The sequence below is a fragment of the Chenopodium album genome, chromosome 9, assembly GCF_948465745.1.
Source record: "Chenopodium album chromosome 9, dcCheAlbu1.1, whole genome shotgun sequence".
Lineage (NCBI taxonomy): Eukaryota > Viridiplantae > Streptophyta > Magnoliopsida > Caryophyllales > Amaranthaceae > Chenopodium > Chenopodium album.
The window spans coordinates 64,835,631-64,862,960 of record NC_137842.1 but is presented as its reverse complement, the minus strand read 5'-3'; the positions used below and the strand labels follow the sequence as shown (position 1 = coordinate 64,862,960).

The 27,330-nt window shown below is 38.4% G+C and overlaps 1 protein-coding gene across 1 annotated transcript; it reads right to left on the bottom strand.

Moving 5' to 3' along the window:
- Positions 1-19: 19 nt before the first annotated feature.
- On the bottom strand, positions 20-15,417 carry LOC145558774 (uncharacterized). Its single transcript, XM_081620109.1, has 5 exons — positions 14,345-15,417; positions 12,848-12,918; positions 12,023-12,134; positions 1,359-1,411; positions 20-378 (listed from the first exon to the last, which is right to left on the bottom strand). Exons 1-5 carry the CDS (start codon positions 15,342-15,344, stop codon positions 235-237), a joined length of 1,380 nt encoding a protein of 459 aa, XP_081476235.1. The 5' UTR covers positions 15,345-15,417; the 3' UTR covers positions 20-234.
- Between the last annotated feature and the right edge of the window lie 11,913 nt (positions 15,418-27,330).

Genomic DNA, 27,330 nt, shown 5'->3' with positions numbered 1-27,330 from the left:
ACATCGCCCTGACCTGATATTGCTACACTCAACTTTATTACATGCAAACTTTGAATCACCTTGTGCATTGTATACAAATTAACACAGAATGAAAGGATGCACTAATATTTCTAATCACAGCTACCATTAGCACCTTTGATAAATCAAAAAAGGACTTCTTGAACTGAATATAGGGGCAAGATTAAAGGCAAATATTCCGTACCACAATAAAAACTTAGTAATCTGTATACAATCTTAATTCTTGTAATCAGGATTGTCACGGAGGCCAAGTTTCGAAAGAACAAAGCAATAGGACTCCCAGTCAGTTCTCCTCAGATATTTCAACAACTTCTTCCTTTGTTGCACCTTTGCTTGCAATCCTCGACGAGAATGCTTATCCTAGAACAAAAAACAACATAATTGTTGGCTGTCAAATATATTCCACATCAAGTGAAAGATTACGTCACTTGTTTACTTTTTCATATCAAACAGTCAAAAACTACAGTAGTGATTAAGAAAGCAAAATAAATCAGAAATAAGGCTAAGGTATATACCACACACACACCAAACCCCTACCATAGACATAAAATTTTCATACTAGAATTGCAGTTTGCATACACTAAACAGACAGCATAAGAACTTAATGGGAAAATACTATACGAAATTGGTGGCAAAATATTTGTCTTCCCATTCAACAAGAATTTATTGTTTGGTGTTCCCAATAAATAATCAAAAGTACATCACACAAAATAGAAAGATCCCAAAAACATTGCCACTTAAGACACTATATCCCAAAGCATAATCAAGGATAGAGTGAGGCGAATCATTTACTGCGTATTAAATCCATTCCTAAATGTTCTGGACAACAATATGTTCCAATACATAATCAAGAATAGAGAAAAGCAAATTATACAATCTGCTCCTAAATGTTCTGGACAGTTATTATTTGCACAGGAATCAAGAAAGAAGAAAGAGTGAAAAGGAAATAGTGGCAAATGTAAGCATGTGGGCAAAAGGTTTTAAAATCAATTACCTAAAATGAAATGAAATAAAACTTTAAACAGTGTAAAGAACATAAAAGGAACAGAAGTATTAACTAACAAGGCGAAAGAACGACAAATATGAGAGTACCCAGAAGCTCCAGACTGCCACCCCTAAAGCTGGCTATATCTAATAGATAATAAAGTATAATCATTATCATTTCTATTGAATATATATAATATGCACGTCATATAAGGACTTCAGAAGCATATGACACCTGTATCAATTATTTATTGAAAGAACAATACAAATTCAAGAGAAACTTATTGTTCAACATATATACACTATAGTAAACAATAACATACAGAAATGTTGAGGGTCCATAACAGAGTTTTTACCTTCTTGTGCAAAACAGCAGACAAGTGAAGTATTTCTGTTGTAAGTTGTGCAACTGCAAAGTACAAAGAGAAAAATGATGATCAATTGCTTCTGATAAACGAAAATGGCAATCATGAAAACAACAGAATTTTCAAAATCTTGATTTTATACTGGGGTATATACTTGAGCTGAACAGAGCATTGTAGTATGTTTCCCAAACTCAAAAGTTTGAAAATACTCAATACCAGGTAAAAGCTAAGGTTTCCACAGCCATGATCAACACTAACAATTTTCATTGACTTTCCCAGATGTCGGAACAAAATAAAACTAGCATATTGTCATTGACTCAAAGAGTGAAGCTGCACCTAAACACATGATATAGCCCAACCAAGATGAATATGATCCTATGAATACAACACCCTATGAAAACGAAATTCCATCATTCTTTTACACCAATAACTATAGCAATAAAGCTGAAGAATCACAAGTAATTAACCATTTCAATAATGATGACAAGATCAGGCAACACCTACAAAAAATAGAAACTGACTTAAAGCTGATAGCATTGTGCAATCCATGGGACCAATTCATTCACATGAAAAGGTACCTCCAGAGGCTCCATTCAGGAGTCAGGAGATATGAGCCCAGCATAATCATGGCTAGTAAATGAGCAAGTGGAAAAACACAGTATAATAGTGATCGATCAGGAAGGATCTGACACCAAGGGCCATCAACTTGAAACACCCAACTAGATGTTCCATGTTTACATCCTTTCAATGTAGGAATTTAGATAGTGTTTGCCACTTTGAATCTCTTTCCTTCCACATCCTTTTGTTATGAATTATCATAACTGTAACAAAAATCCAAGGAAGAAGAAAGAGAATTCAATCTGACAACTATAGACATTGCAGAAATTAGAGGATATTTATCATGCTTTCGAGTGGCCTTATTCACTCCCAAAGCTTCTTCAATATTCTGGATGCCTTTCTGCATGCCAACTCTACCTTATTTATAGGAAAGCTATATCTCCTCTCCCTCTAACAAGCCAACTACCTTCCTCTTCAAGATACAACTACATAGATTGGACTAGCTATTATGTTCCACCCTTGGGTTGATATAATGTCCGTAACTTTGCTTTCCTTTCCTTTCTCCTTCTCTCCTCCCCTTAACGGCTTAACCACTTCCCCCTTTGTGATTTCAGACAGGATGTTTTTGATTTGTTGTCTTTCCACCAGTTTCTAAAGTGAGTACAATTTCTCTACACCCCAATTTGTTTCCTTCTCATTATTCCTAACCACTTCCCCCTTTGTGATTTCAGTCTGAATGCTTTTAATTAGTGGTCTTTCCACCGGTTTCTAAAGTGAGTACAATTTCCTCTACACTCCTGATTTGTTCCTTCTTCGTATTCCTACTCTACACTCCTGATTTGCTCCTTCTTCGTATTCCTACTTAACTACTACAGTAGGTTTTACTGAAAGGTCATAGATAATTGGTGGTGAAGGCTGCCTATATCCCTTCAAACAACCAAAACTAAGGAAATAATACCCTTCCTAGGCAACACTAGCCACTAAAAATTACATTATTATTTCAACCATTTGAAATCATAATGATATATCCCTCTTAGAAGCTATTTTTCTATGGCTGCGAGTCCGACCATTTTTGTCAGGTTCATGCAAGATGTCATGCAAGATGATAAACTGATGGTGGTGGTGGTTTTTCATTGCTTTTCTCAAAGATATTAAAACTAAGGAAACTTTTTAAAGCCATCTTTTAATAATAAATTAAAATAACACTAGAATGAACCCAGTTATTGTATACAATGTCCTATTTTAACCAATTCTATTATCTTGGTTGGATGGTGTTGTGCAACGGACTAAGCGTGAAAAGATTAAGGTAAGTCGAAGGTTTGTATTTGATTAACAAGAAAGCTTGTAAATATTGAACATGGCTTTAGGCCATGACTCTCAAGGGTCTATTACAATGATTTCTGGATAGTTCTCTCTCTCCTTAGGCTACTCTATTTATACTACTTGCACTACAAGCATTTGGCCTATTGCCTTGATTACTAGTCATTACTACAATTTGTCCTCTAGCTAAATAAAAAGTACCCTGCCAATCCTTCTAACCGTTGCTGCTGCTGCTCATGGTGGAGGGTATGCTTGTTGTTGTTGCTGTCTCTGTCTCTGTCCTTTCCTCCTGCTGTAGGTCAGGATGCGTTGTGGTGGGTGTGAGTGTGTTGCAATACTCCCCCCCAAAAGCGCCACCTTGTCCTCAAGGTGGAAAGCTGGAAACTGCGATTTGATAGCCTCGGCATCCTCCCAAGTTGCCTCAAAGTCAGGTAGCCCCTGCCACTTAATTAACACGTCCAACCCCTCCACTCGTCCCAACTTAGGTCTGCTGTCCAGAACAGCCTCGGGCTCCACAACGAGCTCCAACTCAGGTGTGATTTGCTGTGGAATGGTGGGAGAAGTCATCACATTACCCACTGCTTGCTTAAGTTGTGAAACATGAAATACGGGGTGTAATTTACATGCCTCGGGTAAGAGTAGTTTGTAAGCCACCTTACCCACCCTCTGAATGACCTCATAAGGCCCATAGTATCGCGCGGCCAACTTCTCATAGGGTCTCCTTGCTAACGAGCGCTGGCGGTACGGTTGTAACTTAAGGAACACCATATCTCCGACCTCAAACTCCACATCCCTCCTATGAACATCGGCATTCTCCTTCATAATCTGCTGAGCCCGTGTCAAATGTAGCTTCAACTCATCTAGCATAACATCCCTTTCTTGGAGAACTTCCTCAACCGAATTTACCATGGTTTGCCCCATCCCAACACGAAGCAATTTTGGAGGATCCCTCCCATAAACGACCTTAAATGGAGTCGTGTGAGTGGACGAGTGAGGTGATGTGTTATATGAGTACTCGGCCCAACCTAGCCACTTGGCCCATGTCTTTGGTTGGTCCCCGGCAAAACAACGCAAGTAAGTCTCAAGGCGCTTGTTCACCACCTTGGACTGCCCGTCCGTTTGAGGGTGGTAATAGGTGCTCCTCTTGAGCCCTGTTCCTTGAAGCCTAAAAAGCTCCTTCCAAAAGTTGCTAACAAAAATTCTATCCCGATCAGTCACTATGCTTTCCGGCATGCCATGTAGTCGAACAACCTCCCTCATAAACACCTCTGCCACTCCTACCGCCGTGAAAGGGTGTTTTAAGCCCAAGAAATGAGCATATTTTGATAGGCGGTCGACCACAACTAGAATGGTGTCTAACCCTCGTGATTTCGGAAGCCCTTCGACAAAATCCATGGTAATATCATCCCACACTTTCTCCGGGATAGGCAGGGGTTGTAGCAGCCCCGGTGATCGCTGAGAATGTTTATTTCTTTGGCAAACCCCGCACCGCCTCACATACTCCGCTACTTCCTTTCTCATACCTGCCAACACCAATCGCGGGCTATGCGTAAATACGTCTTTGTCTCACCCTCGTGGCCTCCCTCCGGCGAGTCATGATAGGCACCCATGAGAACCGACTTCAGGCGAGAATTGTCAGGCAACACCACCCTGCCCTTATATAACAGACGGTTGTCTTCCACCGTATACCCTCTTATCACTTCCCCTGCTTCGATTGATTTCCTTAATTTCTGTATAAATTTATCACCCGCACTTTCCTGCTCCAACGTGGACCAATCCACTCCCTACGTGGCAACCAACGCCCTTAGTTCGACCCCTTTCTCATCGCCTCCTCGCCGTGACAGCGCGTAAGCCACGCGATTTGCCACGCCTGGTTTGTATTGTAATTCAAAGTCAAACCCAATCAATTTCCGGACCCATTTCTGATATTCGGACCCAACCTCTCGCTGCTCCATTATGAACCTCAAGCTTTGCTGGTCGCTGCGAATAATGAACCGCCGCCCTAGCAGATAGTGCCGCCACTTTTGAACGGCAAGACAGACGGCCATTAGCTCTTTCTCGTATACCGACTTGTCGCGACCAATTGGGCCAAGGACCTTGCTGAAAAAGGCCACGGGTCGCATCTCTTGCATCAACACCGCACCCAACCCGAAGCCTGATGCGTCGGATTCCACCACAAAAATCTTATCGGAGGCGGGCATCACTAGCACTGGTGCTGATGTCATGGCCGTCTTCAATTTGATGAAAGCTTGTTTAGCTAAATTGGACCACCCAAAATTATCTTTTCTTAATTGATATGTCAATGGTTGGGCTATATGAGCATAATGCCTAATGAACTTCCTGTAGTAGCCCGTTAGGCCCAAAAAACCCCTTAAGTCTCTCAAACATTTTGGAGTGGGCCAATCCAACATAGCTTGTATCTTCTCATTATCTACAGCAACCCCATCTTTAGAAATCATGTGGCCCAAGTATGCTACTTCCCCTTTCCCAAACTCACATTTCTTAAAATTTGCAAATAATACATGAGACTTAAGTGTGGCCAATACTACCCGTAGGTGCTCAACATGCTCCTCTTTGCTTGCACTATAGACGAGAATATCGTCAAAAAAGACAAGTACGAACTTCCTCAAGTATGGTCGAAAGACCTCATTCATTAGTGATTGAAAAGTCGCTGGTGCGTTGGTCAACCCGAAAGGCATCACTAAAAACTCATAGTGGCCCTCATGAGTACGAAAAGCCGTCTTATGGGTATCTTCCGGCCTCACTAAAATTTGATGGTAGCTAAAAACTCGTGCGCCATGCAATTCATCTAGAAGCTCATCAATCACGGGTATGGGGTATTTATCGGCCACGGTTTCCTTGTTGAGGGCCCGGTAATCGACGCAAAATCTCCACGACCCATCTTTTTTCTTTACCAACAACACGGGGCTAGAAAAAGGACTCGAGGAGGGTCGGATGATCCCGGCTTCTAACATCTCTTGAATGAGCCTTTCAATTTCATCTTTTTGAAATTGAGGATACCGATAAGGGCGTACGCTCACGGGGTTACTCCCATTCTTGAGTATGATGGAGTGCTCACGGCCACGCATGGGTGGCAGCCCTTGCGGCTCCTCGAAAACCCCCCAAAATTCCTTCAATACTCCTTGAACAAAATCAGGGACTTCACTGCCCTTTTTTCCTTCACTCCCTTCTGCTTGTTTCAACTCCAACAACAAACCTCCCCCTTGCTTCCTAATTGTCTTCATCATTGCTTTGAGTGTCACCCCCGTGCGAGAAAGAGATGGGTCACCCTTAATTGTCACCGTCCGACCATTAACCTTAAAACTCATGACTTGAAGTTTCCAATTGGTAATCACCGATCCCAACTTCTCTAGCCATTGTACTCCTAAAATAACATCGGTGTTACCCAATTGTAAAGGTAAGAATTCCTCTTCTATTTCCAACTCCTCGTTCATCCTCAAACGCACCCCTTTGCATTGACCACGGCCCTTAATCGCTTCCCCATTTCCCAACGTTACCCCGAAAGAGTGGTGACCCTCACTCGGCAACTTAAGCTTCTCTACAATGGTGGTTGAGATAAAATTGTGGGTGGCTCCCGAGTCAATCATCACCACAACCGACTGCCCGTGGATTGTCCCGGTGAGTTTCATGGTTTTCGGGTTGGTAAGGCCAACAATAGAGCACATAGACGCGTTGGTGGGTACCTCCTCTTCCTCTTCGCTCGGGTTTTCCATGGTTTGTAATTCCCCCTCTTCGTCACACTCTTCCTCCTCCACCAACAAGACACTGAGCCCTTTGGTGGTACACACATGTGTAGGACCCGTCCACCTCCCGTCACACCTAAAACAGAGCCCCTTCTCCCTCTTCTCCTGTATCTCTCTATCAGTGAGTCTCCTCACCATCCCACTGAACCTCGTAGTGCTGGAGTTAGAACGGTTGGTATAAGGTTGGCTTGGGTTGTTAACTGAAGCAGTTGAGGCTTGAGGAGTTTGGGTTCGTGTTGGGTATGTGTTTGGGTTGGCTGATGGGTTGTTTGGAGTTGGGTTGGAATTTTTGGGCTGTAGTGTTTGGGCTGGCCCACTTCCCAAAAGGGTAGAAGCAGGGCTCCGATTGAAGTAGGAATAGGGTCCGGGTCGAGTAAAGGCCCCACCCGTTTTCTTGCTACTGCTGACCCGATTTCTTTCTTCGACCCGTATTGCAAGATCCATGGCATCCTCTAATGTGAGTGGGTTCAACATCCGGATCTCGGCCCGGATCTCTTCCTTCAATCCGTTGACAAATTGTCCCTTCACCAGGAACGTCAGCCAAGGGCGACGCTTTCTCGATAAAAATTCGCCTATACTCCACCACCGTGGTGGTTTGAACCACCGCAAGCCACTGTTCGTGCAAGCTTCCTGAGTTTACCGGTCTGAACTGATTCAAGACCCTTCGTTTGAGGTCCTCCCAGCCCACCACCGGATGGCGGCGACTCTCCCACTGATACCATCTCAAGGCGTCTCCGTCCATGGCGACCACGGCTGCCTGCAATTTCTCCGTCTCCGACAACTTGTAAAACTGAAAGTACTGCTCACCCCTTAGGATCCACCCATCCGGGTCGGAGCCGTCGAAGATGGGCATATCCAACTTACGAAACTTCCGGTTACCGTTCCCCCCTTGTTGGCCGTGGTTGAAGTTTCGAAATCCTCCTCTGTTTCCGGGGTCCCAGTTGCCGATTCGGATCCCGCCTTGCCCTAGTAGTTGGTTCACTTCGTTCTCCCCTGTTCCGTTTGCCTGAAGCACCGCCATCATCTCTCTCATCTCCTCAAAAAACTTGTCTTGATTCCTCGTCAATGTGTTCTGGATGGAGTTTTCTCCTTCACCTATTTTTTCGAGCATTTCTTCCACCCGTTCCTCCAGCGCGGCTATTCTCTCCGGAGTCACCGAAAGCGGCGTCGGAGGCATGTTGCTCTGATACCAATTGCAACGGACTAAGCGTGAAAAGATTAAGGTAAGTCGAAGGTTTGTATTTGATTAACAAGAAAGCTTGTAAATATTAAACATGGCTTTAGGCCATGACTCTCAAGGGTCTATTACAATGATTTCTGGATAGTTCTCTCTCTCCTTAGGCTACTCTATATATACTACTTGCACTACAAGCATTTGGCCTATTGCCTTGATTACTAGTCATTACTACAATTTGTCCTCTAGCTAAATAAAAAGTACCCTGCCAATCCTTCTAACCGTTGTTGCTGCTGCTCATGGTGGAGGGTATGCTTGTTGTTGTTGCTGTCTCTGTCTCTGTCCTTTCCTCCTGCTGTAGGTCAGGATGCGTTGTGGTGGGTGTGAGTGTGTTGCATGTTGAACTATTGACAACAATAAATTATTATCATGTGGGGTATTGTAAGATTTGTCATTTTGCATATTTTCAAATTGTAACTTTTTAACACACGAAGCCAAAGTTAATAATGGTCAAAGGTATACATTAGAAACCACCAATAAAAGCGTATTCTAACTACAATAACAGAGCTACAGAAGTATGTTCTATGGGGAAGTACAGGTATCTAACTCATACATACAAAGGGGGACAATGAAGAAAGATAAGAGTCTCAAAAAAAAAAAATTTAAAAATAATTAAAAAAAAAAAGATAGTGAGGCAGCGGAAGGCAGTAGAGCAGAATGGAAGATAAAGATTAAAGAGAAAAACAAGGTCCATTGGAAGTGCCAAAAACTACAAACAGTAATTTCGACCTCAATACAAACAATAAACCATTTTTCTTGTGACAATTAATTCTCACAACCCAAAAACTATAACTATAACTAATAATCGTTCCAAAAGAATTTGTAAACCTCTAATCAAGAGAAACTCTACTGTCTCTACATTGCCAAAAAAAAGAAGTTAATAACTCACTGAACTGAAGCAATAGCGGGAGAGAATTATATTGGGGTGAGAAAGAACTAACCAGGTTTCTTTCTAGACCTTTCAAGACAATAGCCCACTTTCAAGTATCATATTTCACAATTAATCATTATATTGCTAAAACGATTGGCAGCCTGGTATCCATTGAGAAGAAAGATCACGTACTACATTTCTCAAGAATGTCAAAGACCATTCTTCCAAAAAAAAAAAAGGGGGGGGGGGGGGGGGGGGAGACAATGATTAGTGCCTGTCCTGTAAATACTTAAAACACTTTGACCATACTTATTTTTACTAATACAACATAATATATGTGTATTATTTGAAAATTTATTGGATTTGCATGACAGCATGAGTACATATTTATAACAAATATCAACTTTTTTTTAGTAATAGATGGTTAAAGATACTAATGTTTAAAAAATATGTGCTGCCACACATGGATGAAAAAGAGGAACATGGACCTCACATTTGGTATTTTTCACTTTTAAGGATCTCTCACTTTTTTGTCACCTTTAAAGACCTGAGGGTAGAAATCAGGCCACTTAACTCATCTTTAACTAATTAGAATGTTAGCCTTTTGATAAACAAATGCCAAGTCCTTGTTAGGATGTATTAAAAAAAATTAAAAATCTCAAATCCTTGCAAGAATTAAAAATAAAATAAATAACTGTCATGTTTCTTCTATAACTGGAGGATGCCCTTGTCCACCAATAATCACCTCTCCAACTCCACCCACCTGGGTGCATGAAAGAAACCCAAAACCCACAATTTTCTCCCTCTTGTTTGCAGCTTCAATATTGTTTTTATAATGTCAGCCGGCAAACACCCATTGCTACCCAAAGCACCACCCATTGAAAATATCAACTAATATATCCACAATTTTTGTAATCTTTTAATTATTAATTGTTGAGTTAAAATAAATAAATTTGCCCACTCCACCGTCTTCTACACCTTTATGAGCTGATCTGATCAGCCAACATGCCCAACACCACCTTACTATCTTCTTCTTTCATTAATGAAAATGTATCAATTATAATTCAAAATCAAGCCCAAATAATAAGTATAAAAAAAAATTAAAAAAATATAACTACCTCACTCAAAGATTTCATAATCAAACTACCTCAATAAAATTCTTATCGAATTTGACTCTCTATCTGGCCTCTTATGCACCGTCATTGAAGGATTTTTCACAAACTCAAACTCGGGAACTCTATTTATGATCCAATTTCTTGTACCTTTTTTTTTGGGTGTTGTTCGAGGGTTTAATTGTAGTGTCATATAATGAATTTTCTATCTTAATTGTATTCTGTTTTGATTTCTTAGATAGTACTCATAAATGATTAATATGAAGTAAGAGCAGAGATTTGAGAATGGTGGATGGTGTCATGGAGGTGGCGGAGGGGAAGGTTGCAGAGGAGATGTGGAGGAGCAATAAGCTTATGAGTTTCCCAAAAATATTGTGCATGTCATCATTATTTGTGCAGACAAAGGGCCCACATTTAACTACACTTGGGTTTAAGTTGATTAACTTTCACCGAAAAGGGGTTTGAGGTCCTTCAAGGTGAAAATATAAGTGCAAGGTCCATAACTGTGAAAAATATAAAATGTTAGGTCCCAGTGTTATACTTAACTCACATTTGTTAACAAACGGAGGGAGTCCCACAATTGAGTAAGCAACTTGTGTATATGATTATTTATAAGTCATCACATTTAAACCAATAAACACCACCAAAATATAGGGCGGAAAAAAGTGTAATGAACTAACTTAGGGAAGGGTATTATGGGTAGTTTAGTATGTTAGTAATTATCAAATGTAATATGGGCAATATGGGAAGTCTGGTGTTATTAGGTTAGTAGTTGTTAGCCTTAGTATAAATAGGAAAATGTGAGAGAAGAGGCTGGCAGAATGTTATTATTTTAGAGAGTTCTTGGAGAGTGATGGCCTAAAGCCATTAACAAAGTACGCAAGCTTTAAGCTTTATCTATCCAAAACAACCTTCCGTTCATTTAATTTATACGCACCAAGCTAGTTCGTTGCAAAAAGATTTTCGGAAAGATAGTCCATTCTTTCCCTAATAGACATCATATATTGGCTGCATAGCACTGTAATATCAGCACAAAAATCTATTACTCTACTTGTTTTAAAAGTCTGTGACTTAACAATAGAGTCAGTGCCTTGAATTTTAGTCCATGAAAAAGGGAATTAACTATAAAAGACCTCACAGGACCATTGATTTCCAAATAAGTCTAAAATCAGGGAAGCATTCTGATTAGTCACACAAGGAAGAAAGGAAGTCCGAGACGGTAGGATAAATGAAATACTCCGTGATATATATATATATATATATATATATATATATATATATATATATATATACTAGTTTTGTGCCCCGTGCGATGCCCGGGTTGTTTATGGACTTTTAAGATAAAATGATATTATAATTCAATTTGATTGAAAATAGAATTCTAAATATACTTTTTTTTTGCTACAAAGTATATCTATATTTATCCAACGTGGTACGACACTTGGTGAAAAGTTAATACACTAAATGATGTTGTCTTGTGGCCTAATAATAAGTTTATTATTTGGTATTTTATCGAAAATAAATCTCTAAACTAACCATCTTATTCTAAAATTATATCCTAATTTGATTGAAAATGGAATTTTTAATTAACTTTTTTATCTTATGAAGTCTATTTAAATCTATCCAAGGTGGCGCGACACTTGGCGAAAAGTTAGAATGCCAAATGTCGCTATTTCGTGACCTGGCTAAAAGTTTAGCTTTATATATTAGTTAATATATATATATATATATATATATATATATATATATATATATATATATATATATATATATATATATAAAGTTATCCTGCTTACTTTGAACACGTGTTGATCCACAATCTGACTCATGCATTTTAAACTCATCCCGCACTTTTCTCAACTCAAGCTTTAATTTCTCCTCTGCAGACATGTTATCTGGATGGAAATACTGCAAAGAGAACAATGAATTCAAATCATTATATCGAAAAGACAAATTGTATGATGTCTATCAAGAGTAAAGAAAATAGGCAGTATGATTTCAAACAGGTTTTTAGCAATATTTCTATCCCAAATTATTGGTTCATGGTCAGATGTCAACATCATAATGAACTCGAATAAATATGAAGCTTTTAATAGAATGCTCTTAATTTTCAGAGTACAAGTAAAGAGTTCCCAGCCATAGGTGTGCCATCAGAAATGGACATGAAAGCTAAACAGGGAGTCAGGGAAACAAATAAAATCATAACATACTCTTTATTGTGATATACTACATGTAAACAAACAGTCTGCCCCATAAATCCCACAAATTTTATAATCCAAAATATTAAGCAGGCACAGTTTCATCCTAGAGAGATAAAAGCCAACCCCTCATACTGATCAAATTGGATCTGTAAATGAAGCTACACCCCACAGGCGTTCACATGTGTTATATTGTGGAGACTGATGAAAAAGTGATGGCAGCCCCTCTCTAGTACGTCAACTAGCGTCATTCGTTGTATCAAACTGATTATAATATGATACATAATAGTATAATAAATTAATAAGGCATGTTTGCAAGTTAAACTGACAAACAAGCATACAAATATATTTCATAATGAAAACAGAAATTTCAGAGAGGAGACACAGAGAAAAGTAAAAGGGGTCTCATAAAGGAATCACTACCTTTTCAACTAAATGCTCTTGTGGAGGATACTCCGTGAAATTAGATGGAGACAACAGACCCAGACTCTGGACTACGGGAAAAAATGCATTCGTCAGCATATTACAACAGAATAGCAAAATGAGCTACTTTAAAATTAAGTACAATATTACTTTAACCAATAATAATGGTCAAAATACTTCATGTTTCAGACAATCCTCCTCTGAAGAATATTAAATAATGCAAATTACAACCATGCAGATTATAAATGTAACTAGAAACACTTCACAAACAGATCAAATACAAATTGATTTGTAGACAGCTAAGAGAGCTTCAAGGTAGCCCATTCATGCAGGCTTGCAGCATCCACTACATCGTCCAAGTGTAAAATAAATACTCTATATGGCATAACTTGTTGGAAATCATTACTTTAAATGGTGTAAATTTTCAGAAATTATTAGTGAAATCTCTCTGAAAATAAAACAAGATGAGATTATAGGATATTACCTAACAGAAAGCTTCAAAGAGACTTACAAGGCATATAAACACTACTCTTAGTTTGCTACGTCCAAAAACAATAACTTTAATATGCAGGTTCCCATTAGGATAACAAAGCAAAACTAAGGATTTGACAATTAACATAACAATAGAGTGTGGCCAATGATAAGTAAATGCACAGAAGACAACATCCTTGATCCATCACACTCAGACTTTTCCTTTCATATGATTATTCAAAAGCAAAAAATCGTATCTTAAACCCAAACTTAGCATCATCCCCTCCATGTCTGCTAAAAGCATGAACATAGAACCTAAAGTCCCCATTTCAAGAAGAGAGCTTTAACCCCAAACATCCAACAGATCAAATATGTTGACTGCCTTCCATGTCCACAAAAGGATTTCACTTCCTCTAGCATTTCTTACTTTTCTATTTTATAACACATCTTAGCCTAGAATTAACATGCCAGGCCTTCAATGCTTGAACCAAAAATAAACTAAAATTATATTCAACCTTGAATATAAATGAAACCATTTTCCACCCACCTACCCCAACTTATCCCACACCCAACATAAGAGATAAGTACAATGAAATGTTAAACTTCCTTAAATACTTAGATCAAGTCCACGGATTGAGAATAAAACATCATTATAACGTAAGCATTCAATCAACGTGCTTGAGCTCAGCAAATTTGCTCAGATAACTAAAACGGCAGGGTATTAAGTCATTTCTTCAAGCTCAAACAAAAACTATGAATTCATCCTTCAATACACAACACTTCAAAATAACAATCCCAAAACCAAGCAAAGTTCATTAGCAATTTTTTTCCATAAGAACATTACAGATCAACCCCTTCTTAGTTTGTGATTACTATACCTCTGATGATAGAAATCCTGGGATTCACACCAACTTAACTATCATGTAAAATAATAGACATAACATTCAACACAAAATCGCAATCACATTACAAAAAACACTAGTCTTCAAAGAATAAAAACATTATGAATGAGAGAAAGTGACTCACTGGGAGCATTCTTGAGCCTATTATCCTTGCTACTATTGTCAAGAGACGAAAGACTCTTCCTCAACTCTGCAAAATACTTTCCACTCTGATTGGATTGATTCTCCTCTTCTTTCTTAAGCTTCTTCAACCTCTCACCCAATTCCGAAATCGAAAACCAACTCTCCTCCTCTCCATCCTTGTTCTTCCCCTTCACCTCAGGCCTCAGCTCCCTCAGCTTCTTCCCCAACTCATCATGAGTGTACATATCAAACAACTCGAAACCAAACTCATCGTCGCCTTTGCCATCCCCAGCTTCCCCTGCCTTCATCTCCTTCTCCTTCATCTCCTTCCCAAACACCGCCATTGGCAATATCTCACTCGACCCACCAATCACCTTACCAACACCACCAACTCCGCCGCTTCCACCGCCACTTCCGGGCATTATCGGCTGCATTTTAAGGCTTTGCTTATAGTTATTCAACGACATCTTATCACTCGTATTACTCCCATCTACTCCTGTCCCCTTCATTTTTCGCAAACTCTCTCTAATTGTATCAAACGATAAACTCACACTATTTTTCCCAGCATTATCATTAGGGTTTCCGGCATTTCCGGTCTGAAACATCGTCTGCTTCTGCTGCTGCTCGAAACCCAGCGGCGGAACCGTCGATCGACGGCGAAACTCCGACAAATTCTTCTTAATTTCATCAAATGAAGCAGCATTTTTGGGATTCAAAGACCCTTGAGGATTTACCCCAATATTCGAATACTTCAAACCCGAAGATTGCTGCTCTTGTTCTCGATGTTGTTCATGGTGTTTCAGTTTGGATTTGATACCATCAAAGTAAGATGAAAAGGGGTGCGGCTTGTCGGGGGGATTACCGCCGCCACTGTTGTTGTCGTCGGAGGAAGAAGATGAAGAAAAGAGGAGAGAGAAAGTGAGGTTAGATGAAGTGGATTTGAGGAGGAATTGAGAGGGTTTATGGTGGTGGGATTTAAGGTGAAGAGCTAAAGACGCCATTGATGAATGCTTGAGTAGTAGTAGTAGTAGCAGGAATAAACCCTGAGATTTTGGGGAAGAATGAAGGGTTAACCTCAGAAATTGGAAGCCATTGAAGAAGCTAACAAAGGTGGTTTGCTGAAGTTGGGTGCATTTTAATTTAGGTGGGCTTGTGTTTGTGTTGGGTTCCTACAATGTTTGTTGGGTTGCTTGAAGCTTGACCCAAATGTTTTGGTTGGACTAAGCAAGAGTTAGCAAAATTGATCCAAACAGAAAAATAATAATAATAATAAGGATTTTTTCACATTTGCTACCACCTAAATCACCTAGCTTTAGATTTAATACCGTTTTAAAAAAAAAAATTTACTTTGCTACCGCCAAAATTAGAGTTTGTTAGATATCACTACCACTTAACGGGAATCCGTTAGGATTTCCGTTAAGTTTCTTAAGTTTATTAAAAAAAAAAATAAATAAAAAAAAAAAAGAAAAAAAAAACCAACCACCCCACTGCCACCGACCCCCATCCCCTCAACTGCCAGTCTGCCACCCTCCCCCTTCCGGCGGCCGGCGCCAAAAGATTCAGCCGGCGGCGACCTCACCCCATCCCTTTTCCCCACCCACTAAGCCAACCCCCCCTCCCTATCCCTCACCCACGAAGCCAACCATACCACCCACGAAGCCGTCCCCCACCGAAATCAGCCCCCCTCCCCGTTACCCCACCGGAATCGAACCCTAAACCCGAAACCACCCCTAACCCTAAACCTGAAGCCACCCAAGTGAATTGAGGGTTTGTGAATTAAGGGTTTGCGAATGTGGTGGTTTAGGGTTTGTGAATTGGGGGTTTGCGAATATGGTGGTGTTGCAGGCTTCTGCGAAATGGTGGTTGCGAATTGAGGAGGGACTGCGAAATTGGTGGCGGAGTTGGTGTTGCGGGTGGGTGCGAATTGGTGGTTGCTGGAGGTAACGGGGAGGGGGCTGAATTTAGTGGTGGTTGGCTTCGATGGGTGGGGGAAAGGGAGTGGGGGGTTGGCTTCGTGGTGGGGGAAAGGGATGGAGGTTAACTTCGTGGGTGGGGGAAAGGGAGGTGGGGTCGCCGGCGACGGCCATTGTTTTGGGCATCGGTCGCAGGCAGAGGGGAGGGGGAGGGGTGGCAGTTAAGGGGAGGGGGTGGTAGTGGGGTGGCCGGACGGTGGTTCGGCCCCACTGACGGAAATTGTAACGGTGTAAGGCATGGGGTAGTAATTTCTAACAAACTTTTGTTTAGGGTGGTAGCAAAGTTAAAAAAAAATTTAAAACGGTAGCAAATCTGAAGTGAGGTGTTTTAGGTGGTAGCAAATGTGAAAAAATCCTAATAATAATAATAAAAAAAAAACATTGAGGATGGTGCATTAGTTGTAAATTTTCATCTCTAGAGTGTACCCGTGCTATCGTGCAAGATTTTATATTAATGACGAGCACAATACAATATGTGAATAGAAAAGTTTATTGAGAAAGTCAAAGGTTGCTATATACACTTGAATGCACGATATATTTAGATAATTTTCTTACTTATTCTGATGATTAAATGAGCAAAAAAAAAAAAAAAAAAAAAAAAAAAAAAAAAAACTTGAGGGTTAGAAAATTATTGGTGCATGTATTATGTATATATTGGTTATATATTTTTAGAGCTATACCCAGTTAATTCCCCTGATAAACAAAATTTGCTTATCTGGGGGTATAATTGTCTTTTCACGTATCAGTGGAGGGGTATATGCGTCTTTTCATGTACTAGTTGAGGGGTATGTGTGTAATTTTTTCACCAAACAGTAAAAGTAAAAGGCAACCAGTGATTGGACAACTCACCAAAAATACTGAATAAATGACCCTGCTTTTTCAATATATTTACAAAAATGGCATCAGATTAACAAAAATTCATTTATCTGGCAGATTAACTTATATTTTCCCATATTTTTATGACAATGCATGTTTTATAATTGTGGATTGGGGTTTTAGCACTTTCTTGTTAAAAGTGACTCTTAGATTAACTATATATATTTGTTTGTTAAGGTTCGTTGTTATTTGATGCAAAATTTTGAATTTTCAAGTGAGACCTTGTTGATATTATTTTTTTTAAAAAAACATATTTTTAATACATCATTTTTATACAGTATCATTTTATTTATAAATTATTAAAGATTAATATTTGATACCATGAAAGAATCGAATTTAAATAATTTTAGGAATAGATTTATTTAACAATGTTGTACATGACTATATAGTGCATTACTATTATACTATTATAGCAGCATGAATTATTTAAGGCATGTTCACATTTACTAAATTGAAATGAACTAATTGAAACTGAAATGAATATTTTATGAGAAAAAGAAATTAGGAATTAAACTAAACTAAACTGAACTGATCGGATCTAAATTGAACTGAAATTAAGCTGAAATGAACATACCCTTATGTTAAACCTCGAATTTCGTAAGTTGTAGTAGCTATATCCAGTCTAAAAGAATGAAGGGCACATAATTACTTCTTTTATCCAAGTAAAGAGTTAAAGAGGAGGGAAAACTGAGCGATTTCCGTAAATAATGCTAAAATAAAAAATATTTCCGTGTGTACGTTGCTTTAAAAAAATATTTCCCACCATACCGTCCACGTAGGCTCGGATTTTTGGTTTGTTTTTTTGGCTATTAATAAACCGCTAATAAAGATTGCGGTTCTACACAAATTAGAACCGCTAATGGTATCACGGTATGGTTGGTATTAGCGGTTCTATTTGAAGAACCTAAACAAACGAAATTATTTTTTATTTTAGCATTATTTACGAAAATCGCTCTGGAAAAACTCATTTTAATCTTATTGTGTTACTCGTTTTCATCTAATTGTCAAGAGTATATGTTACAGCTAGTAAATATATAGATGAAATATAATTTATGTAGGCACCTTTAGAAAAGGAGAACAATATCAATATCTATTAATAACCTATACATGCCATTTTGTTTTTGTTAGTTACTTAACAAGTTATCTACATGGTATGATGGAGTTAATTACGAGTATATTTTGTTAATCAATGATGCATTATCCCCTAGTTAACTTGGCCACGACTACAATTTGACTTTACAAAACAAACTTAATTAAATAGTTTGGCCAACCCTAAACTTCATCTGAATATAATTTGACTTATTATATTAACCTTGAACATATATTGTACGGGAAAATACAAGTTAATCTGTCAGATGAACGAATTTTTTTTTTTATCTGATGACATTTTTTGTAAATATATTGGAAAAGCAGGGTCATATACTCAGTACTTTTGGTGAGCTGTCAAATTAGTGTTTGCCTTTTTCTTTTACTGTTTGGTGAGGAAATTACACGTGTACACCTCAACTAGTACATGAAAAGACGTATATACCCCTCCACTAGTACTTGAAAAGACAATTATATGTATCTCTCGTATTGTACTTCATATGATCTATTTCTTCCTTGTAATCAACAAGTGGAAAAAAAAAAAAAAAAAAAAAAGACAAGAAGAACAAACATAACCTTTAGACATAGATGTGGTTTTGGTTTATATACCAATTGCGTCATTGCAATTTCTTCCAAGAACAAATTCCACAAGGTTATTATACTCACTATAGATTTATGGATTAATCCGTTAGCTTCCCTCCAGGTTGCGAGTTTAACTAACACATAAACTTACCAAAGCGATACAATAAATTATAAGAAATATAAGTATAATTTAACCTAACACTTTTCAATTTTTATTTTAATTACATAAACCATTGATTCTTATAATGACACCAAGGATGAAATTGTTATACTAATAAGCAATAAACAGAAATAACTTATCTCTTGATGCGTGAACCAAACTGACAATAGCCGCGTCGTGGAGAACCACTGACCTAAAAGACGATTCCGCGCTACCTCCCGGTGCAGTAGACAATTGCGGTCGCCCTCCAGGATAAGCACGGCGCCGGAGTTTATGTGCACTCACAAACCCGACTGGAACTCAGAATACTTGCCCAGAAAACAGAACAGGAAGAACATGTGTTTAAATAATTTTAGAGAAGAGAGAAGACTGATTGTGTGTTTTTCTTTTGGCTGAGAAAACCACTGAATATTTATAGGGTGAAGAGGAAAAACGGGAAGCATAAAAGGTGGGAAGAACCTGGCCAAGAAGATGACCAGATTAATCTAGTCAGTCAACAAACGAGGCAAGAAACAAGGGAGTGAATTAATCAGCTAAAATCAAGGGATTAATGGCTGATTAATTCCCACAACAGTCAGAAAATCCCAACAGTCAAAAACGGATACTTGGAATATTCTGTTAACAAGAAAAAGGAAATAAAATTTCTCCAAAAAGATAACAAGGACCCACGCCCGCGCATCGCATTCCCCAAGACCCCAAGTCCCGAGGCCCGAGCCCGACCCGACCCGACCCGACCCGGCTCGGCTCGGCGCGCGCGCGCGCGTGTGTGTGTGTGGAGTAACACACACCTCCAACTTACTCAACTAAGTAGTGCTAAAGCACTACATTATAAAAACAAGGAAAAACCTTCCTCCCCAATCAATGTGGGACTTTTCCCCTTCCATTGTTTTTCTCTCTCTCTCTCTCTTATTTTTTCCTAACACTCTAGCATTATATCAAGAACTTCCAACAATCCCCCACAGGTTCGAAGATATGAAAAGAATGAAAGAAAAAAAAAAAATGAATTCTGGGCAAAACAAAACAATTGCATAAGTGTCAATGTCTCGCGACTTGAATTAACACATAGTGGACATCAAGCTATGATCCCTCACCTACCAAGTGACCTTCGTCTTGAACTCAATAGGGAGTTAGGGACCCGTCACTTTGAGCCACACAATTGAACATGTATAATATTCTGAAATTCCGCGAATAAAGGTGACGCATTATACTGGCCATACGTCCAGCCTGGATGCTCATAGGTGCTCTAGAGTATAAGCCCACGAAATACTCATAGGAAGCGGCCACACTTCCACACCTAAGTAGGTGAACTCCATCAAGTGTGAGCTACAACACACCTCCAAAAATATGGATATGGGTTCATTAAGAGCCGTATGCTCATCCTCTTTCTCATATGTAGCTAAGCACAAAACAAACATCTAGAGATGGACAAATAATATAAGAATGTGCTTCCGAATTATTACATAACGTTCCCCTTTGAACTCATAGTGAGTAGGAGTTCATTATTTCACAATTCATACAACGGGCTTTAGCCCCATCTCTTCCGATGTTTCCAAAACTAGTTTTTTACATAGGCCTTTAGTTAACGGATCCGCAATGTTCTTTTCGGACTTTACATAGTCCAGTGATATCACCCCTTCAGACAACAAATTTCTGACGGCTTTATGCCTCAGACGGATGTGTCTCTTCTTCCCATTATAGGCATGGTTGTGTGCAACAGCAATAGCAGCTTGCGAATCACAATGAAGTGCAACTGAAGGAGCTGGCTTCCCCCACAGTGGAATATCTGCAAGCATGTTCCTCAACCATTCTGCCTCATGACCTGCCAATTCAAGAGCAATAAACTCAGATTCCATAGTAGACATAGCAGTACAAGATTGCTTACAAGATTTCCAGGATACGGCTCCACCCCCAAGGGTGAAGACATAGCCACTAGTGGAGTTAACTTCATCATTATCGGATACCCAGTTGGCATCACAAAAACCCTCCAAAACTCCAGGAAATTTGGAGTAGTGCAAACCCCAATCCATAGTACCCTTAAGGTACCTAAGCAACCTCCTTAGAGCAATCCAATGATCACTGCTTGGATTATGAGTGTACCTGCTCAACCTACTAACAGAATAAGCAATGTCAGGTCTAGTGTAGTTCATAAGAAACATAACACTACCAATAATTCTAGCATATTCAGACTGATTAACTGGATTACCATTATTTTTCTTTAAGTGGAAACTTGGGTCATAGGGAGTCTTAACTGGATCGACATTAAATGAGTCAAACTTTTTAAGAATTTTTTCAACATAGTGTGACTGATTAAGACAGATGCCATTTGGAGTCCTTTTGATTTTTACTCCCAAAATCACATCTGCCTCACCCATGTCTTTCATTTCAAAGTTCGAACTCAAAAACTGTTTTGTCTCATTTACACGATCCAAGTCAGTCCCAAAAATCAACATATCATCCACATAAAGACAAATAATTACACAACCATGACTATCATGCTTAAAATAAACACAAGAGTCACCTTCATTAACATGAAAACCATTACCAGTCATAGTCTTATCGAATTTGTCATGCCATTGCTTTGGAGCTTGTTTAAGCCCATACAATGCCTTGACTAACTTACAAACCTTCTCCTCTTGTCCTGGAACAACGAACCCTTCAGGTTGGACCATGTAAATCTCCTCATCCAAGTCACCATTCAAAAAAGCAGTTTTGACATCCATTTGATGAACAACAAGACCAAAAATGCAAGCAAGAGCAATTAAAGTCCTAATGGTTGCAATTTTAGTAACAGGGGAGTAAGTATCAAAATAATCAATGCCAAACTTTTGAGTAAAACCCCTTACCACTATCCTTGCCTTATACTTGTCTATGGATCCATCGGCCTTTAATTTTTTCCGAAAGATCCATTTACAAGTAATGGGCTTACAACCTCTAGGAAGTTCAACCAATTCCCAAGTGTTATTATTGAGAATTGATTGTAATTCACTATCAATTGCTTCTTTCCAAAAAACAGCATCAACTGACCTCATTGCCTCATCATAGGTTCTTGGATCATCTTCCAAAACAAAAATATGCACAAAATCATCATCAATTAAGGAAGATTCAGATAAATAAGAAGTAATAAAATCAGGACCAAAACTATTTTCCTTTCTTGCCCTTTTGCTTCTCCTTGGCTCCAAAACAGAATCATCGTTAGTAATAGGAGCATTAGCAATAGGTAAACTAACAGAACTACTAGCATGCAATTCACTATCATTAGAAGGAGACATTTTCAAAGGAAAAATGTTCTCAAAGAACTCAGCATCTCTTGCTTCAATGATATGACCACCTGCATAAGAGTTGTTAGCACCTTTAACAAAGAAACGATAAGCTGCACTTTGATAAGCATAGCCAATAAAAATAGCATCAACAGTTTTGGGACCAATTTTATCCCTCTTGAAACTAGGTATGCCTACTTTTGCTAGGCACCCCCACACTTTCAAGTATTTCAGGTTTGGCGCTCGACCTTTCCATATTTCGTATGGAGTCTTGTCAAGCTTCTTGTGAGGAACCCTGTTCAAAACATGACAAGCAGAAAGAATAGCCTCCCCCCACATGTTATTAGGAAGCCCAGAACTAATAAGCATAGAATTCATCATATTCTTTAAAGTTCTATTTTTCCTTTCAGCTATACCGTTTTGTTCGGGTGAATAGGGAGCCGTCGTCTCATGAACAATGCCAAGTTGCTCACAAAATGCCTTAAGAGTGTCAGGGCTGTACTCACCACCCCTGTCACTCCTAACTCTCTTGATCTTTTTGTCTAACTGGTTTTCTACCTCAGCTTTATATTTGAGGAACATTTCCTCAGCTTCGTCCTTAGACCTGAGAAGATAAACCATGCAAAAGCGTGAACAATCATCAACAAAAGTAATATAATACTTTTTACCCCCTCTACTTTCGTGATTATTAAAATCACCTAAGTCACTATGAACAAGTTCCAGTACTTCAGTCTGTCTATCTACTGATTTAAATGGCTTTTTAGTAAATTTGGCTTCAACACAAACTTGACATTTCGAAAAATCAGTTTTAGAAAAACTTGGAATCAAATTTAAGTGTTTAAGCCTTTTAACAGAATCAAAATTAACGTGGCCTAATCTAGCATGCCATAAATCAATAGACTCAGCAATATAAGCAGAAGAAGTACTAGCATTCTTATTCATAGTGTCAATTTTAACATCAAGAGTAAAAAGCCCCCCATTACAAAAGCCCTTCCCCACAAATTCCCCATTGCGAGTAAGAACTAATCTATCAGAATCAAAGGAGAGCTTCAGTCCAGCTTTCATGAGCAAACTGCCAGAAATTAAATTCCTGCGCATTTCTGGAACATGCAAAACATTAGTGAGAGTAAGCAATTTTCCAGAAGTGAGAGTGAGAACGATCTTCCCTTTGCCTTGGATAGATGCAGAGGCTGAGTTGCCCATGAAGACATTTTCACCTTCAACCTTGTCATAGGTAGTGAACATGTCCTTGTTGGCGCAGATGTGTCTGGTAGCTCCAGTGTCAACAATCCACTCAGCAGCATTCCCTGTAAAGTTAGCTTCTAAAACAACAGCAACAATAACGTCAGAATCTTCAATAAGGTTTGCTTGACTTTGCCCATTCTTCTTCTTGACCCTGCAATCTCTAGCCCTGTGACCAGTCATACCACACTCATAACAGATCCCCTTAAACTTGTACTTCTGAATTTTCCCATTAGGCTTAAGGTTACTGTTTTTGGCTTTGGACTGGTTGTTTGATTTGGGTTCAACAAGGTTGGCTTTGGCAGAAGAAGAGGAAGGGAAAACAGAAGGGGCTTTGTCTTTGATACGGTTTTCCTCCTCAATTTTGAGGTGGGCAGCAAGTTCCTCTAAGGTTAGGTCTTTCTTTTTGTGCATGAGTTGGTTACGAAAATCCTTCCAAGAGGGAGGGAGTTTCTCAATCAGAACAATAGCAAGGGTAGTATCACAAATAGACAGACCTTCAGCAGCCATATTAATACAAACAATCTCATAGGCATGAATCTGATCAATAATAGGCTTATCATCAACAACTTGAAAACTTAACCACTTACTAACACAATAACGTTTAGTACCAGCATCATCAGTTCCATATTTTTTCTCTAAAGCATCCCAAATATCCTTAGCATGATGAAAACCCATATAAATATCCAACAGACTATTCGACATATAATGCAACAACATGCCCTTACAAGTTCTATCATCCTTAAAAAACTTAATCTCATATTCAGACAAATCATCTTTATCAACAGGTTCAACAATATCATCAAGAACATATGCAACATCAATCTGCTCCAAATAAAAACACATCCTAACAGCCCAACGTTTATAATTCTTTCCATCAAGAGGTTCTAGTTTAGACATATCAGGAACAAGGAATTTGGAAGCCATGATCGTCTTTTAGATTGTTATACTAATAAGCAATAAACAGAAATAACTTATCTCTTGATGCGTGAACCAAACTGACAATAGCCGCGTCGTGGAGAACCACTGACCTAAAAGACGATTCCGCGCTACCTCCCGGTGCAGTAGACAATTGCGGTCGCCCTCCAGGATAAGCACGGCGCCGGAGTTTATGTGCACTCACAAACCCGACTGGAACTCAGAATACTTGCCCAGAAAACAGAACAGGAAGAACATGTGTTTAAATAATTTTAGAGAAGAGAGAAGACTGATTGTGTGTTTTTCTTTTGGCTGAGAAAACCACTGAATATTTATAGGGTGAAGAGGAAAAACGGGAAGCATAAAAGGTGGGAAGAACCTGGCCAAGAAGATGACCAGATTAATCTAGTCAGTCAACAAACGAGGCAAGAAACAAGGGAGTGAATTAATCAGCTAAAATCAAGGGATTAATGGCTGATTAATTCCCACAACAGTCAGAAAATCCCAACAGTCAAAAACGGATACTTGGAATATTCTGTTAACAAGAAAAAGGAAATAAAATTTCTCCAAAAAGATAACAAGGACCCACGCCCGCGCATCGCATTCCCCAAGACCCCAAGTCCCGAGGCCCGAGCCCGACCCGACCCGGCCCGGCTCGGCTCGGCGCGCGCGCGCGCGTGTGTGTGTGTGGAGTAACACACACCTCCAACTTACTCAACTAAGTAGTGCTAAAGCACTACATTATAAAAACAAGGAAAAACCTTCCTCCCCAATCAATGTGGGACTTTTCCCCTTCCATTGTTTTTCTCTCTCTCTCTCTCTTATTTTTTCCTAACACTCTAGCATTATATCAAGAACTTCCAACAGAAATTTCTGATGTTGCATATATTTTGTGTCATAAAATTAAAATTAAGATAGCGTATAGAGAAGTGGAGTAGTAAATCCCTGGAAAATCAGCATCCCTTCAAACTTCAAAATCCATCAAACTCCCAATTTAATCTCTGTGCACTTGCAGTTATTTCCATCAATAAGTAAAGAAGGTATCTTTAACTGTTACTTTGCAGTGGGGGCCCTCTTTCACAACTTATATCCAGGTTTTCATGCCAGATTTTTTGTACCAAAATCCCTGCTTTTTTGCCCCTTTTTTTTTTTTTTTTTTTTTTGTACTATTATAGAAATAAAATACTGTAGTAATTTGATTTAATAAGTACTGTAAATACAGATTGAAAATATGAAGAAAAAAAAAAGAGAAAAAAGTACATTTTAGAAGATATATTGGCAGAGATCAGGGGATTTATTTGAAACTCAAGGGATCTATGAATCTATTATTCCAGGTAGCTGAAGTTTCCTCTTGGACCATACTGTATACTTATTTTATGTACCATAGTATTTTGATTTTTCATGTAACCAAATATAATATAGAGGAGAATTTACATACCGTTACAAGTTATGTGCAATGATTTGACATAAAGCAGAGAGGGAAAATGTTTAATCGTTGCACATAACCTGTAACGGAGGTACTCCCTCCGTCCCTAAATTATATTCTTCTTTCTCTCTATTATGTGAGGAATAAATGCTAGAAAAAGGAATGTAATTTAGGGACGGAGAGAGTAGTATTTAGTTTTTATGAGATGCATCATGTTTGGAAATGCCATAAGCATATAGGCTTACTAAAAAACTTTTCTTTAGAATTCCAGACATCAAACATTTAATTATTACACCATCTAACATATTACTCTGTTGACTATTCCTCATTTTCACTTATGTAGATGTAGCTAGAATAAACAAGTATTATAGTGATCAAGAATCCGAAGAACAAAATGCATACATGATAGATAGTACGGAGTATATTACGCTAAGGATAGCGAAAATGTGAAAGGATGTCGAGAAGACGAGAAGTTATAACGTACGTATAACATCTTACATGTATGTTGTTAGGTTATTTAGGGTTGCCCTTGAGGCCTTGATTGATGATTCAAGTAACCCGAAAATCGAAGGACTTCATGATAAATTGATTATCAACAATGGAGTAATTTGCAACTATTTTACCATCATTTAATAAGTTTACTTGACATGTTTTTTTTATCTTGTGTAAAATTTGCTAGTGAAATCTCATTTTTCATGTCATATGTGGTAAGCACTTCCATTAAGAGTTAAGACATGCATCACACATTCAAAATAAAACTTGAACATTTTCATGTACAAAATCTAAATGTGCAATAGTTCTGATTATTTCTACTTTCGTAGTGTATACATTCGAAAGTAGCTGTAATACAGTATAATATTCACGTCCAAGTGTACAACATGTATCAAAAATTCAAAATTATCAATTTCACTAATTATACTAGTGCTCAATTTACAAAGTTTTCTTTTTTTTTTTTTTTTTTTTGTTTTAAAAAAGTATAGTTAACCCGTACTTAAATCTAAATTAATTAACAATTACTCGGTATAATTTTTTTTTTTTTTTGGTTTTTGTTTTAAAGTCTATTAGAGTATTTATCATTGCTCAATGTATGATATCACCAAAATCATAAGGAAATTTAACGACAAACAAATGTTGGCCAAGATTCCATTCAAAATCACAAGAAATGATTCCATATTTCCATCTTAACCAACGTGATTTTTATAATTTCACAACTTTCAACACATATATAATGTCTTTTTTCGTTCTCTTAACCCTTCTACCAACAAAATTAGTAATCTAATTAGTAAATTATTAAATAATTAGGTTAAAGATACATATATACTTCATTCGTACTTGTATTATATAAATTCTCCATCTAATTAACCATGCACTAATAATCTAATATAATTTCCTTACCTAAATACTTCTAATCCTAGCACTTTATGACCTTAATACTAATTAGAGAAAAGAAAAGGGATGGAGTAGTTT

Bases quoted from the DNA above. Each gene is read 5' to 3' on its own strand.
- LOC145558774 (XM_081620109.1), bottom strand. From the start codon at position 15,344: ATGGCGTCTTTAGCTCTTCACCTTAAATCCCACCACCATAAACCCTCT. The intron at 1,412-12,022 runs GTAAGCAGGATA...TGTACTTTGCAG, and splicing joins TGGATCAACACGTGTTCAAA to TTGCACAACTTACAACAGAA. The intron at 379-1,358 runs GTAAAAACTCTG...TTTTTGTTCTAG, and splicing joins CTGCTGTTTTGCACAAGAAG to GATAAGCATTCTCGTCGAGG.